General features: G+C 35.2%; 1 protein-coding gene across 1 annotated transcript in view; it reads right to left on the reverse strand.

Annotated features, from left to right (window-relative positions):
- Positions 1-18,011, reverse strand: part of TRHDE (thyrotropin releasing hormone degrading enzyme) — a 363,943-nt gene that overhangs the window by 138,639 nt on the left and 207,293 nt on the right. The window contains exon 6 of the mRNA XM_026500012.4: positions 9,278-9,415. Coding sequence (XP_026355797.1) covers positions 9,278-9,415 — 138 coding nt within the window. The remainder of the gene's footprint in view (positions 1-9,277; positions 9,416-18,011) is intronic.

Below are 18,011 nucleotides of genomic sequence, written 5' to 3' on the forward strand. Positions count from 1 at the left end.
AAAATGCCTACATTCCAAGTATTCTGTTAGGAATAAATGGGATAATACATGCAAAGCATCTCACAAAATGCCTTGTAAATAGTAAGCGCTCATTAAGTGAGAGATGCACTTTACTGCCATGCTTAGTAAAACTGCTATTTTCATTTCATATGTCTTATGTCTACTACTGGGTTATATTCTTGAAGGAAGTAACCATCTTGTTTTTGTTTTTGTTTTTCTACAGAAGTGACCTGCTCTGCTTATAGAGTTGGTATGTGCTTTCTCCGTGTCCTAATCATGGCCTGGCTGACACGATGCTGTGGATGGGAAACCTGTTATAAAAAGGACAACAGATGCAAATGGCGGATCGGCCTTTTCCTATTCACTTCTAAAGATGATGGAAATTGTACCCATTTTCCTCATTAGCCATACAAGGATTTTCATAAAATATGTCAGCTTTGATACAAGAATTGTTCAAAAGTATTCTTGTTTTTAAAGGATCCTGCTTAAATTTGCTTAAGTCATTTGGCAATCTCTTTCTCTCTTCCAAGCTTGTAGCAATTCTCTTCAATTTGGCATCATATGTAAATTTAATGAGCATTCACTCACTTTCATCACCCAGGTCATTGGGTCATTGATTCTTATTTCCCATTGTGCTTTTAGAGCAAAGAGACTATCTCAATCCATCTTTTCCGGTCTTTCTACCTACGGACCGTATTTTCCTTGTTTCCATTGTACTTCAGGAAAAAGCATCTTCATTTTCAATTACTATTAAAATGGAAAATTGTTATTTCACTGGAATGTAATTTTTTTAACAGACTCTCACTTTTTTCTCTTCCCATTCTAAAAATGTGTATGCAATTTTAGGAGTTTATCTTTCTTTAAATCCTGGCCTTGAGGGTATCCGTATTGAATATCACTCAGTATTTATTCAAAACCACTCAGTTCTTAAATTCAAATCTATAAAAATTAGTATTTGGTCTGTTGGTTCCTAATATCCAATATATATTTCTGTATAATATTCTCTACACCTATAATGCATTTCTATATTTTAAAAAGTTTATTTAAAGTGTAATGAAATTACTATTCAGGAAGAATAACAAGAAAACAGAAGTGGGAATAATTTGAATAATTATTAAAGGAATAATTACAAGACATGATAAGCCAACAAAGCATTGATGCAATGAGAAGTTGATTGTTGGCAGAGGTTAATGATGTTTAGAAACAGGATCTTCAGGGAGTAGAGCACAGAAAAGTAGTAGCAAAAAGTTTTTATTAAGTACCACATACTACAAAACAAAAAATAGTAAGTTCTATATGCTACACTCTAGTCACTACAATCTTTCTAAAATGTCTAGATCTATCATATTATTTTAATCTCTTTCACACCTATAGGAATATTGTTTCTAGAATACGATTTTAATTATGTTACTCCTCTGCCTGAAACTCTTCATTGGCTCCTCCTGGCCTTCTGGATAAAGTTCAAACTTCTTAGTATTGCATAAGAGGTCCTCCAGTTCCAACGGGCTTATCTCCTCAGCCTGTCTATTACCCCAAACCCTCACTATCATATGTTGAACTTGATGTTCTGCTCAATCAAGGAACAACATGGTCTTCCTTTTCTAAACCTGCTCTACAGAATGGGGTTGTTTGCCTCTTTGTCATTCCCTCCCCCCTTCCCCAGCAACTATATATTGTACGTATTCCTATCATAACACCTAAGATTCTGAGATTGACATCCATTACTTTTTTTTAGCTATCTTTTTTTTTTTTGGAAAACCTCCTTCAGGTGATCTCAGGGGCCTATTGATTATGTGGTCTAGGTCTTATGCCAGCGGTGAGCTCATGACCCATGCTAGCTAGTAGAATATCCATAGGAATTGTTTATCCTTCAGACATAGGGATTGGCCGGTAGTGATCTATTACCTAAGTCAGAAAAAATCATAGCCTTTTGTGGAAACAGATAGATTCTATTGTGATGAAGGAAGTTTGCTCTTTCTCTGAGCTCATTAGAATCATAAAGTTGAAGACTCTACCAGCCTAATTTCTTTGGGGCCACCTATCTAAGAATAATCTAGATAGAGATGAAGAGCTAAGAAGCTGACAAAAGATAGATTTCAGATGACTTGTTAAAATACTTAGAGTCAATGATTACTAAAACTACTACTACATCTCAGATTTATCAGTTATTCAGTCAACAAATCCCTTTTTATTGTTTAAGATGGTTTCAGTTAGGTGCCCACATTTAAAATGGGTATATTGCCACTAATACTCAATTACTGCACTGACTTATTTATATGCTATCTCTCCTTTGTGCCTTGTTATATTCCAAGTACTTAGCACACAGTGCCTGGAATATGAGCAGAGGCTTATCAAATCATTTTAGAATGAATGCTCCAGGCAAACTGGTTGATAAAATATGGTAGTGCTTAAGAACAATGGCTCTGGAACTTAAGTTCCCAGGAAACATATCCTTAGATTGACCATGATTCAATGTCCTCATCTTTAAAATGAGAATCATGGAAATAACGATCCAATTAGGGGATTATGAGAATTCAATGAGTTAATAGATGTAAAGTTTGGCACAGTGCCTGGCACCAGGTAAGCGTGCAACAAACGTTAGCAGTTGATCTTATTTATAGCTGTACAATTATCCATATGACCTGTCATACATCCCAGAATGACATGGTTTACCCTTGCTACCTACAAAGGGAAATTGGTGATTGCATCTTATCCTGACAGGAAGAGCCTGAGAGAAGCCAAATCAGAGACCTAGACTAAGGCACAAGGTGTTCATCAAGGCCTGATACAGAGATTCTCAAAATGAAGTCCCTCATATTTCAGCCAAAGTGTTCTAATCTTTATTTTTCCACATTTACATTTGAAGATTATTTTTCAGATATCCCAACAGTACCTGGGCCACTATCTTTCACTAAATTTTTAGATGTTTGATTCAGTACGATCTGAGTGAATCTGAACAATGAGGGCTCATCAAGAAAGCATGATGAACAGGTAGACAGAAAATCAGTAAGGATATAAAAAACTCAAACAACTCTATCAACCAACTTGACCTAAGTGGCATTCATAAAATATTCCAGCCAACAAGAGTGGAGTACACATTCTTTTGAAGCGCAGATGGTACATTTACCAACACACACCAAATTCTGGGCGATAAAACAAGCCTCAACTCTAAGAAAATTCAAGTCATACAGAATATATTTTACTGACCACAACAGAATTAAGTAAGAAATAAACAACAGGAAAAAAGTCTAGAAAATCTTCAAATATTTGTAAACTAAATAACACAAGTTAATTTACCCATGGGGCTACTAATAATCAAATAGGAAATTTAGAAAGTATCTTTTAAAGTGAATGAAAATGAAACCTCGATGTATCAAAATCTGAGGCAACCCTTAGGCAGTACTCTTATGAGAAAATTTATGGAATAAACATCTGAATTAGAATAAAAGAAAGGTCTCCAATTAATAACCCGAACTTATACCTTAAGAAACCAGAAAAAAAAAAGTAAGTTAAATCAAAAGTAAAAAAGAAGAAAATAGTAATGATTAGAGAGGAAATCTATAACATAGAAAGTAAGAGTAAAAATCAATTAAGCCAAAGGCTGGGCTTTAGAAAATAAAATGTATAAACTTCTAGCTACACCAGTTAGAACAATAAGGACAAGACTAAAAATTAACAATATCTGGAGTTAAAGAGGTGACATCATTAGAGATTTTGTGGTTATTAAAAGGATAAGAGAATATCATGTACAACTTGATGCCAATAAATTAAACTTCTTAGATGAAATGAGCCAAATCCTAGGAAAGATACAAACTACAAAGCTTTCTCAAGAAGCATAAATAACCTGAATAACTGGCTAATAATACCAAAATTAAGTTACTAGTTAAAAATCTTCCCATGAATGAATTCCATGCTATATTGGTTAAACTGCTGTACCGGTAAGTTCTACCACATATTTAACAAAAAAAGAACATAAATTCTATATAAATTCTCTCAGAAAATTGAAAAAAAAAAGGGTAATAGTTTCTATGAGGCTAGCATTATAGTGATAGCATTATAGTGATAACAAAACCAGAAAACAAAACTAAAGACTCAGATCCCTCATGAACATAGATGCAAAATTTCTAAATTATTAGATAATTCACTATCACGAAAATAAGGTCAGGTCACAAATTGGGAATAACATTATTTGCATATCATATATCTGATAAAGAACCTGTATTCAGAGGATATGAATAATCTTCAAAAATCATAATAAGAGGGGCGCCTGGGTGGCTCAGTGTGTTAAGCGTCCAACTCTTGATTTTGGCTCAGATCATGATCTCAGGATCATGAGACTGAGCCCCACAGCAGGCTCCATGCTCAGCACAGAGTCTATTTGTCTCTCTCCCTCTGCTCCTCCCCCTGCTCAAGCTGTCTCTCAAATAAATAAATTAAATTAATTTTAAAAAACACTCAGTAATAAGAAAACAATCAAATTAAAAAAAAAACAAGGGCAAAGGATTTGAAATGACTCTTCACTAATGAAGATACATGAGAGAAAATATGCAAATGAAAAACTGGTCAATATCATTAGCTGTTATGGAAATGTAATATACAACTCAGTGAGATACCATTACAATATCTAAAAAATTGGGGGTGCCTGGGTGTCTCAGTCATTTAAGCATCTGCCTTTGGCTCAGGTCATGATCTTGGTTGCAGTATCGAGCCCCATCTTGGGCTCCCTGCTCAGCAAGGAGTCTGCTTCTCCCTCTCCCTCCCCCCAGCTCATGCTCTCTCTCCCTCTCTCAAATAAATAAACAAAATCTTTTAGAAAATATCTAAAATTAAAAGAACTGATTATACCATGTTTATGTTGGTGCAGATGTGGAGAAAGTAGAACTTTGATACATGTTCAACAGGAATATACCATGACACAATGGTATAACTACACTGGAAAACAGATCAGTAGTCTTAAAACATTGAACATACCTATCATATCATCTGGAAATTCCACTTCTAGGTATTTACCCAAGAGAAATAAAAGCAAATATACATACAAAGACCTGCACGCAAATGTTTATAGCAGCTTTCTTTTTAACAGACAAAAACTAGAAACAACCTAAATATCCAGGAGAGTGTAGAAATGTAATATATCCATATATTCTACAACAGGAATGTATCTCAGAATCATTATGTTGAGTGAAAGACAGCAGACAAAAATGACTACATACATATGATCTCATTTATAAAAAACTCTAGAAAATGCAATTTAATCGATAGTGAGAAAGTTGATCAATGGAGGAGAGAGGAAAGATGGGAAAGGGATTACAAAGAGGCATAGAAAACATTTGTTGGGTATGCTCATTAACTGAATCGTGATGATGTTTTCACTGTGTATCTATATGTCAGAATATATCAAATTGTACCTTAGTTTACTATATTTATACCTCAGTATAGCTGTTAAAATTTCTGTCTTGTGAAGTCTTCTTTGAAAATCCAGTAGATCTATCATCACTTGAAAACACACAGGAAGGACAGTATTTTAGTGGTACTTAAAACATAAAGATACATAATAGCTATGAAGACAAACCCATAACTAACATCATACTAAGTGTGAAAGTTAAAAGCCTTTCCTCTAAGATCAGGAATAACAAGGATGCCCACTCTTACCATTTCTATTCAACACAGTACTGGAAATCCTAGCCATAGCAACTAGGCAAGAACAAGAAATAAAAGGTATCCGAATCAAAAAGGAAGAAGTAAAATTATCTCTTTGTGTAGATGATATATAGAAAACCCTACAGACTCCACCAAAAGTACAACGAATATTTTAAGTCAATAAAATTGCAAGATACAAATTTAACATACAGAAATCATTTGTGTTTCTATACACTAACAATAAACTACCTAAAAGAGGAATTTAAAAAGCAATCCCATTTACAATAGCATCAGAGACAAAGAATACTTAGAAATACATTTAACCAAGGAGATGAAAGACTTGTATACTGAGACCATAAGACATTGATGAAAGAGACTGAAGAAGACACAAGTAAATGGAAAGATATCCCATGATCTTGGATTGGAAGAATTAATACTGTGAAAATCTCTATCCTACCCAAAGCAATCTACAGATTCAATACAATCCCTATCAAAATTCCAATGATATTTTTTCACAGAAATAATTTTTTATTATAGATTTATAACCTAGGATAGACGTCAAAGAGCCAAAACAATCCTGAGAAAGAAGAATAAAGGTGGAGGCATCTCATTTCCTGATTCAAGCTACATTACAAAGCTATAGTGATCAGAACAGTATGGTACTGGCATAACAAAAACAAAAACAAAAATGGTTACACAGAACCAGTAGAGCAGAAAGAACAGAGTCCAGATATTAATCCAAGCATATGTGGTCAACTAATTTGTGACAAGAGCACTAAGAACACACAATGGGGTGTCTCTTCAATAAATGGTCTTGAGAAAACTGGATATCCCTATGCAAAAGAATAAAACTGGACCCGTATCTTATACCACTCACAAAAATTAACTAAAAATGGATCAAATATTGCAATGTAAGACCTGAAACCATAAAACTCCTAGAAGAGAACATAAGGAAAAAGATCCTTGACTTTAGTCTTGGCAACAAATTCCTGGATAAGACACCAAAAGCACAGGCAACAAAAGCAAAATAAACAAATGGGACTACATCAGTCTAAAAGCTTTGGTACAGCAAAAGAAACAACCAATAAATTGAAAAGGCAACCTACAAAATGGGAGAAAATATTCGCAAAATATATATTGGATAAGGGAACAAGACATACAAAATGTATAAAGAACTCACACAACTCAATAGCAAAAAAACCCCACAGATAACGCAATTAAAAATGGGTGGAGGACCTAAATAGACATTTTTTTCAAAAGAATACAGAAAATTGACCAAATGACCCATATAAAAAGGTGCTCAACATCACTAATCATCAGGGAAATGCATACCAAAACCACAGAGAGACATCACTACATAACTGTTAGAATGGCTACTATCAAAAAGATAAGAGATAGGGGGCATCTCACTGGCTCAGTCAGTACAGCATGCAAGCAACTCTTGATCCTGGAATTGTGAGTTCAAGCCCCATGCTTGAATTGCACTAATAGGTATTTATCCAAAGGATACAAACATAGTGTTTCAAAGGGGCACCTCCCCCCAATGTTATAGCAGCAATGTTCACAATAGCCAAAATATGGGAAAAGCCCAGATGTCCATCAACTGATGAATGGATAAAGAAGATGTGGTATATAAATACAATGGAATATTACTCAGCCATCAAAAAGAATGACATCTTGCCCTTTGCAATGACGTGGATGGAACTAGAGGATATTATGTTAAGTGAAATAAGTCAGAGAAACACAAATACCATATGATTTTACTCATATGTGGAATTTAAGAAAAAAACAGATGAACATAGGGAAAGGGAAGGAAAAATAAAATAAGATGAAAATAGAGAGGGAGGCAAACCGTAAGAGATGCTGAACTCTAGGAAACAAACTGAAAGTTGATGGAGGGGAGGTGGGTAGGGGGAAGGGGTAATTGGGTGATGGGCATTAAGGAGGGCATTTGATGTAATAAGCACTGAGTGTTATATGCAACTGATGAATCACAAAATTCTACCCCTGAAACTAATAAAGTATGTGTTAACTACATTGAATTTAGATAAAGAATTTTAAAAATATATAGTAAAAAAACCCTCATATATAAATATATATATTTTTTAAATTTTGATATTTTACATAAATATATTAACATATATTTTTTATTTTAATTTTTTTATTATATTATGTTAGTCACCATACTGTACATCCCTGGTTTCTGATGTAAAGTTCGATGATTCATTAGTTGCATATAAACCCAGTGCACCATGCAATACATGCCCTCCTTACTACCCATCACCAGTCTATCCCATTCCCCCACCCCCTTCCCCTCTGAAGCCCTCAGTTTGTTTCTCAGAGTCCATAGTCTCTCATGCGTCATTCTCCCTTCTGATTACCCCCCCTTCTTTATCCCTTTCTTCCCCTACCGATCTTCCTAGTTCTTATGTTCCATAGATGAGAGAAATCATATGATAATTGTCTTTCTCTGCTTGACTTATTTCACTTAGCATTATCTCCTCCAGTGCCGTCCATGTTGCAGCAAATGTTGAGAACTTGTTCTTTCTGATAGCTGAGTAATATTCCATTTATTAACATATATTTTAAATATGGTTTTATACTTCCACTTATTTTTCCAAATCATCAAAAAACCTTTTATAGCCAATGCAATGATCAGTGACTTGAAAATACATTTTCCAACACGATTTGTATCTTTACATATTATAGCATATAACATTAACTCATAATCACTGAGATAGTCGTTTCCTGAGTACAAAACCAAATATCCAAATTAGTGTACCAAGGAATCCTGATGAATCATTATTTGACCTCTAGTTGTAAATAGGAATATTTCAGGAAAAATATTAGCAACAGTTTTTAAAAACTTAAAAAATTTATAAATCAATAAAGTACATGGAAATTCCAGTCAATGCAATTCAATCTACACCAAAGATGAAGTAGATTTTAACATTATCTTAACAATTTCCAAGTAGCTATAAGTATTAAACAAAGAGATATATATTACGTTAAATTAGAACAACTAAGGGATAGAGATAGAAGGAAAAATCTTAATCCACATAACAATGGGAAAAAGTTCAGAGTGTGTCTTATTTCTGTCTGGTCATTGGTCCAAAATCTTTGTCAGTCAAAGTCCAGTCTTTAAAATTTCATTTATCATGATTATTACCCAAGAAAGATGTTTAATCCCTTAAATGTCCCTCAAATAATGTCTATAAAATACATATGTCACTGCCTACACCCATTTGTATTAGCTAAGCAAAATAAGTATTTAAGGGGCATTGATGACAAATCATTTGTCACTGTTTAGGTCAGCTCTCTTATTAATAAAAATAAACAATGACATTCACACAACACAATCTGTACAGCAATTTCATATCAAGGCTCCAAACATTTATTCATTAATACTTCCAACATTTCTATGCATTATTTGGCAAACATTCATCTCCATCTTGCTGATTTATAAAGCAAAGCCCTAACTCATAAAATGACACGAACCTAGTGACTCTATTTTCTAACTCAGTCCATTTCTATCAGCCAGGAAGAAAAGAAGAACATATCTATCTCACATGAAATAGTTCGGCTGCCCTGGGATAGTGAAATATCCAATTGGCACTTGGGTCTTATCTATTCCCACCTTTTTATAGGCGATCCAGTCAAACACCCTGTCAATATCTGTTGCCTGTAGCACTTCCTGTGATACTGGATGGGAACTGGCCAAGCCGTCAAGCAGCATCACTTCATGCAGAACATCCGTCAGAAACCTCTGTTTCTCCTGCAATACAGTAGACGGGGCAACATCATAGGTGGTTCACGGTTATGACAGAGTGCATGTGACAACACGAACAGAATGCGTGCTACTTCACCGATGATGCTCGTCAGCCTACGTGGTGAGACTGAACTCCATGAAGAACCCAGTAAATAAAATGCCTCTAAGTTACTCTGAAATGAAGGTGGTTGATTTGAGCACGACATGAAACAAAATCAATGGGCTACAATGGGCCTTAAATAAATTTAAAAGCAGTGGTTAGAGCAGATTCTGACAGTGGGCACGTAACTGAAAGAGACTAGGTTGTTTGTGCATTCTAGAGGGTCACGCCTACAATTCCAGTCCCAAATAACCTTTTCAGTTAAGTTCAATGAATAAGAACTAAATTTCCGGGTTCCGGTGCCATTTTGCTATTGACACCATTTATTGGTAGTACCATTTGAACAGCTCATTCTCTCTCTCTCTCTCTCTGATCTGCCCACTTTTTTTCCCTCCTCCCCCCACCTCATTTTCTAATACACACATACACACACACACACACACACACACACACACACCATTTATCTTCTGAAAGAATCTCAGGAGATCACAACAAATAGCAAAAGGCATATTGGCATAAAACTATAATATCTATGGATATATATGCGAATTGAGGATAATGAACATAAAGTGGAGATCAACAGGCATTAATAACGCATTACCATAAAGTTGTGAAAACAAACAAAATCATAAAACTTCTATTCTGTGGGATGTTTAGACCTTTGTATTTGCTCTGATAAAAGCTGATTTGTTATGTTGGAAATAAACTGTAAAGAAAAAGCACTTCTCTGTCGTTTTGTTTTAAGAAGCCTGCTTTAAAGGAACAGCTTGGGTTTTGTTAACAAAAATGCTGGCAGCTATTAGTCCTCCTGGCCTCCTGCCTTCATTGAGGGAGGAGGGAGAAAGAAAAGAAGTTGCAAGAGATAACAAGGGCTAAATAGCCCCTAGGTAGTTGGGACTTGAGGAGTATCATTACAGAGATTAAAGACTGCAACACTTAAATTGCTGTAGCTAATTCTGAGCTCACTCCTGGAGCCTCCTAGTTTTGAGCCAGCAGATAAACAGCATGTTATTTCTGAGTGAGTTGTAATTTCAAGCTGGGAGTATACCAATCCTGGATTTTTACAAAAATGGAAATGGAGAATAAATATGCTAAAAAAGGAATAGTTAACTAGGCATATATATGTGTGTTCTTTAAATTCTGGCTTTAAAGAAGCATCTTACTTCATCATCATTTGTTCAATGATTTAGTATGTTTAATCAATAATATAATTAGTTCTCCAGCCAACTATATACTGTAAGGTTCATTTCTAACAGCATATTTTTATAGTCTGTGGACTATAGATCTTATTTCTTCAGTCCTTTTTTAGTCTGAGAGTTTCACATCAATGGTCTATACTCCATCACACTGAACTGGAACTGAACTGATCCTAGAAGTCTGCTCCAGACCCTAAGAGCCGACGGTGAGAAGTTCAAACTTACAACAAATTGACAAATATGACATAAACTAATACTGTATTTCTTCTCAAATTAAGTTCCTAATTCAAGACAAATTAAGGAGAGGGAAGGTGGACCTTGTGAAAATTTTAAGAATAAAAAGACACATGGCCTAGATTGAGAGAATAAGAGAGAATTGTGTATTTCCAAAATAAAAATCTTAATGTTACTTTGAAGCAGGTATGCAATCTTGTTACTTCTTCAATTTAAAAATGCACATTAAAACTATTTGATATTGAAATTAATGGGTGGGAACATGAAATATATCATCATACTTCAACTTGACCAATGAACACTTTCATTTATAAGAAACACCAATTGAAGATGTGGTTTTCCTTCTGAAGAAAAATAATATTCAACTCTTTAAATACTGATTGCCCACTCCATTATGTAACTCAAACATCTGATAGAAACCACAGTGTAAAATGAACTTAAAATGGTGTTTTATTTAATCCTAATTTTTAATATATAGCACCCATAAATATATATTGATCAATAATGAAAATTTAGTCCACATATCTTGGTGTGCTAGTAGTGTGATTTTTAAATGATATAAAGTAAATGGCTAAGTAATTACAAAAGTGAAACCTAAGGTAAATTTCTAAAATGAAACTCTCTTGTTCAAGGAAATATAAGCTATACATGATATGTTGCTTCACGCTTCTGGAGGAAAACAAAAACTAACATTTGCCTCATCAGTAGAATTTCAAGAAACTGTTTAAATTTAGCAATGTTGAGTTATTAGCAAAAGACTCCTTTTCTACATTGTTGGAGAGAATGACATTGTGTAATTGAGGGGGAAAAAAAGGCATTAAAAGAGATTAAAAGAGAAGAGAAAAAAAAGAAGAAAGAAAAGCCTGGCAGAAGAACACTCACAAAACTCAGAAGAGAGAACACTTTAAATTAAAGAAGAAAAAAAAGAAAATTCTAGCCAGAGGCAAACCCAATTTAACAAAACTACAAAAAGTTTCCAAGAGGGAAGGTGCTAATTTTTTATAAAAACCTGTATCGCTATAAAATAAAAAAACAAAACAAAACAAAAAACAACAACAATCTTAGCTTGTCAGTCACCTGCTGGGGCCCTTCCCCCTCCCCCACAACAACAATAATAGTAACGGCAACAGTTACAAAGTATTGATTAATTGCCTACTGTCAACCTGAGGCCATGAAAGTTTCAAAATAAAGTTAAAGAAATCCTGGCTCTAATGTGAGATAAGAGATCAAACAAAATAGTTGGATACAGTGAACAAAATAATGGTTTTCTCTTACACACTAGAAATGCCAAAGGAAATCTGAGGAAAAAAAAATCTGTAAAATGGAATTATTTATGCAAAGTTTAGTGGAAAAAAAGTAGAATTTGTTCTGATCCTTGAAGGAACTCTAAAGGGGTGTGTGTGTGGGGGAATAATATATTGATGGTGCACATTTAACAGCTTTTATTCTCGTTCATATTTTAAGGTCACCACGATAAGCTATTCTATCAAAGCAGCACAAGGTAAAATGTGGAACTTTAAAATTTGTTTAAATAAGTTTAATGTTAATAGTAAAAATAAATCCTACCACTCCAATATAGACCCTTCTTAGAGTTGTTGCAATATGTGTCTACATTTAAACAGTTCAAATAATGCCGAACATAACATATCATTTTGTATTGAACTGTTTTCAAAAATATACTACATTTGAATTTTTGGAGAACAGTGAGAAGGTTTTTCAGCTAGGTAAAGAAAGTGTGAATAAATTCAGAGTTGAGAATAACACATGGAAAAAAAGAAAGTTTCCCTTACTTTTTTTCTTATTCATTCATTTAACCAATATGTATTAAATTCCTACTCTATGCCAGATACTACACTGTGTCTGTGGAGGAAATATATGACTAAAACTTAGTTCCTAACCTTAAAGAACTCAAAAGTGTAAGAGAAAGACCGATAAACAGCTAACTGTATTATAATATGATGGATGTTATAAAACACAAAGGATGAAATGATTAATTAGTTCAGAAAAGGCTTCACAGGGGAAGTGACATTAAAGTGGGTTGTTGAAGGATGAAGTGTTACCTAGATGAATGGGGGAAGCAGCTTTTTAAAAAAGGACAAATCCAGGCAGAGTAAACATGAAAAAAAAGCTCCTCTGTGTGAATCCTCAGTTACCAGGTGGAAGAGTTTGGTCTTAATAAATAGGCAGTAGCAGGCATAATGACATAATAAAAGTAGTGTCTTAGGAAAATTAACTTATCTGCGGTATACAGGGAGGCTTGATGTATGCAGAGATGGGAGACAGAAAGTGGCTATTGTGCTCAGAGGGGAAGTGACGATGATGTATTAGAACGAGGTTCTGCTGAAGGACTGCCGTATCCGAGAGATATATTTTTTTTAAAGATTTTATTTATTTATTTGACAGAGAAGAGACAGCCAGCGAGAGAGGGAACACAAGCAGGGGGAGTGGGAGAGGAAGAAGCAGGCTCATAGCAGAGGAGCCCGATGTGGGGCTCGATCCCACAACGCCGGGATCACGCCTTGAGCCGAAGGCAGACGCTTAATGACTGAGCCACCCAGGGGCCCCCCGAGAGATATTTTGAATGAAAAATCCACCAACATTGATACCGTGCTGCACTGGTCCCCTTCGCGGATGATGGAGAGAAAGTATTAATGACTTGATGGAATTTTTTAAAAGTGGGGGGGGGGGGGGGCTACTGAAAGAAATGGCATCGTGGAAAAAAGTTTGCTTCGGAGGGCAAGCTAAAAAAATCACTTTTAGACATGTTGTGGGTAATGTGACAGTAAACATCCAAAAAGCAATATGCTACAGGCAACTAAAAGTGAAGGCCTGTATCTAAGGAGCAAGCGTTAAACAACTCTTGGCAGTAAATTGTAGTTCATATAAAAAATAAATACGATCTCAGAATCTACTCTTTTTTCATTATTTCTTACAATATCAGCATTTCATAGACTGGTATTTAGTAATATATGTAAAGGAAGTTATTAAGAATTCTTATTACACTTGACAAATTATATCCCTTAACATCCCCAAATGGCTTCTGCCTGGACATGTCAGATTCTAAAGGGTTAACAGTGAATATGCCTGGTCCAGACACAGGCATGGTGATGAGTAGGAAAACGGGAAGTACTATGGGGGTGGGGGGTGCCATCAAGTTTCTGTAGGAAGTCTGAGTAGTTTTGGTGAAGAGCAATATAAGGCGGACACTTTGTCACCAGAGAAGAAAGAAAAAAAATTAGAGACTAATCTGAATCAAGATCAAAGGAAGTCAGATACATCAAACCAGACGAAGATGACAGCCAAGCCTGAGCCAATTCAAGTAGTGGCGAGGTGTTCACAGGCATGAAAAGAGCAGGAAAAACAATTCTCAGGGCAGCAGTGGGTTATATCAGAGCAGCCACAAGGACTCAATTTTCTAGGAGGATGGATGTGAACACAAACGGCTCGCTCTTTGGTATTCCCAGGAGAAAAGGCAGGCACGCTCCTGCGAAGTTGATGAAAGAGTCCTACACTCGAAGTAAAGTATCTGCCATTCACTGGCTGTGAGACCTTGGGCAAGTTACTCAGTATTTTTAGACTTCAGCACCTTCATTTGTAAACATATGTGGTTGTGAAGATTAAATACGAGAATTTGTTCTACAAATATGTATTGAGCACCTGCTATACCCCAGATGGTATGCCTGGTTCTGAAGATAAAAAAGATACAAAGACGTGGACTCGACCTTCAAAGATTTTATCGTAGTAAAAGGAGAGACAGGGATGAAAACAAATATTATAAAACCACTGGCTGCATGTAAAAGTGGAAGCAGGTTCAGGAGACGGTGTGCCTACACAAAGAAGGCTGTGGCTTGTTCTGCCTGGAGGAAGGCAGGGAAAGCCTCTGAACTTATAGTCGGTGTTGAATCTTTAAGGATGATTTGAGTTTTCTAGACAGATACAGCAGAAAAGGGCATCTGGGACAGAAAGGAGTATCTTCGAAAAGTCATGGAGATTTACTGGCTTGTTTGGGAGACTACCGAGTTTTGTGTGGCAGAAGGCAGGGAGTAAAATGGGGTAAATGATCATCACGGAGAGACAGAAAAGAACAAAATCATCAAGGATCCTCCAGGTCAAGTGAGGAAGCTAGAATTAAGGAGTGACATCACCAGACCTACATTTAGAGAGATTAAATAGCGGAAAGTGGACTAGGGTGAGGAGCAACCAGAAACAAATATAGGACAATACTGCATAATTATACACAGAGAACACACAGGATGGACATTATCTTTGTGATCACGAGACACTGTAGCAATTATTTCTCTAAAATCGAGCTCAAATTTGTGATGATCACTGGTGATCAAGGTATTTATTTGGAATTCCAAGATGTATGAATCAAATGTAGATTTAGGCATAAATACAAAGACCTATATAGATATGTATGTAGATACATATATAGATAGCCAAATAGACACAAATATTTCCTTTTTCTGTATTTTCATTTGTTTAAAGCAGCGTCTTATTGAAATATTTCATGTGCACAATGTCCTGTTGGCTATAGATAAAGGTACTTTTCTAATCCATGGAGTCAAATCAGTAAGAATATCTGACAAAAAATATTTGAACAATACAGTCTAATTCTATACATGTTTACTGATTGCTTTGTATGTGACATCCTTTTAGAAGCTGGGGAAACAAACACGGCTGGGACCCAACTCCCGCCTCCAAGCAACTCCCATTATGATAAGGGAGACAGATAAGTGTACAAATCATTAGTGCCATCTGATGGGTGAAGTATTAGTAGCATAAATTAAGTACTACGGGAGTAGAGAATAGAGGGACCATTATGGGTAGAAATGTTTTCAGTGTCTTTGACCATGTCAATTCAACCTCAATTGATCCATCAATACAAAGAAATAAGATATAATATGTTATTTATGTTTTACCCCTCTGGAAATCTATTCTACCATGAGATAAAGACTTTTAAGATTGCATAGGTTCAACAAAATGCCACACAAAGCTTTACTAAGCTGAGCCCCTTTCTACACAAGACTAGAACAAGTGATAGAGCTTTGCATAGTTTGGTTTTTTTCAGTCTTGTTCTCTGTGACTTATTCAAACCATGACAAAGGTTAAAGCAGAGGAATATGATCAATAATTCAAAAAAGAAAAGCAAATGTATGGAAGAAAAATATTAATCAGGTTTTCTTTATGTGATACAGCATCTCTGTAACTGCAATTATCACCTTCATAAACAGCACAATGCCAGATTTGTAAAAATTAGAAATTATCTGGATTCCAAGTTTCCTAAAATATTAAAAGAATTTTACTCTGTAATTTTATACTGTCGTCCTACTTATACAAAGTTCTAAAATGTTCCAAAGTATTTCAAACTTCACTCAGTTGAAAGTTAGCTAAATGTACTTGTGAAGTATGTCATTATTTAGCTGATTAGTTAACATTTTACAGACAGCTAAATCATATGGACGGAAGAAATATAACTAAAGAGCTAGCGAAAATAAATGGCGTTTCCCAATAGCAATGTATCTTAAGAATTAACATTTTAAAATCTCGTGTTTAAAATACACAGGCCCAAGACGTTAATAATCATTTTCATGGGCAGTTTGTTAAACCGCTCCATTTATATGAAAATCAAACTTGTGTAAACACACATATGTAGTAGCCATTGAAGGATAATTTTTAAAATAATCACCATTAACGCCTACAGTGAAACAAGCACTGTACTGAAAATTTTACTTCTGCATTTGTTTACATAACCTTTAACAGAAAATGATACATAAACACAATAATCCAGGCAGATCTCTAGTGATACAACATTATTCTGGGATTTCACACAAGCTTTACAGTAAGTAACTAAAATGAGTTCTGTATGTTCTTATTTCTTTTAACTATCAACCACATTTCATCCCCTGCCAAGCCACAAATGCTCTAAGATGCCTTATTCAATGCATAAACTAAAAAAGCAATTATATTTCTATAAGCCTATCTCAGATGACTTTGTAAGCCTCTCATAACCCCAAATAACCCCCTGCACAGGTTTCCGTGAACTGCTATATTCCCAAACGTGACTAACACAGAGAAAGTGGGTTAAATTGTCTCTCCCATGACTACATCCTTCAGCTGCCTTATGTTTTGTTTGTAACATCCAAGTCGAATGTGTCACGTCTCATATTATCCAAAATGTGGCACAGCTAAGGGAAAATGCTAAGACAGAACACAAAATGTACTGCATTGTATACAACGAAATTATGAACCTTCCGCAGACTTACTCAACAACCTGAAAAGTATAGCAGTACTGATAGGGCAGAAGTTATCATCAATTAGTCACTCATGTTTTCATTAATTATGATAATCCCAGGTCTTATGGAACAATCATGAATGTGCTTCAAATAATGTCAATCACAGTAATAATTACGGACAGGTTGTCTAATTACATAGCTCATTCTGCTTCTAGCAGCCAAAAAAATCACTGTGAATAATAACCATATGCCATATGCTTTCCTATAACCCTCTTAAAATGTTCACATCATGTAGCTTCCCTTCACTTTTCAGGATTTCTTGACACCTTTCCCTTGGTTTTCCTTCAAATACTTACCCAATGCGGTTGCATATATTTTAAATCTCAATATCCTTTTTAATTCAATGAATGAGTTCCTAATATAGGTACAGAAACTGTTATGATCTTTCATAAGTGATCTATTAACCTTCATTTCATAATAACTTTTGATCAGACTTTTATTATTGAACACCCCACAGATGCTATACTTCAGGTTAAATTCTGAGAAATGAGGGTAAAATCAAGTCTCTAGCCTGATGAAGCTCATTGTTTAGTAAGGGAGATTTACTTTCTGTCCTTTGCTGCTTAACAGGAAATAATTCCCATGCTTCCACATGTCATTCAGGAGCCTTTCCATAGATTTTAAGCTTCTGACAGAGAATAGCTTCTTCATCTTTTTCAATAATCCTATCTCGACTTTGGCAGTAAGAATCTTTTTCTCTATTTCTATGCTTAATTTTTTTGACAGGCTGATAAGACATTTCAATGAAATCAAATTTGCCAATCTTCTTTGATACC

This window comes from Ursus arctos, unplaced genomic scaffold (assembly GCF_023065955.2).
Source record: "Ursus arctos isolate Adak ecotype North America unplaced genomic scaffold, UrsArc2.0 scaffold_21, whole genome shotgun sequence".
Lineage (NCBI taxonomy): Eukaryota > Metazoa > Chordata > Mammalia > Carnivora > Ursidae > Ursus > Ursus arctos.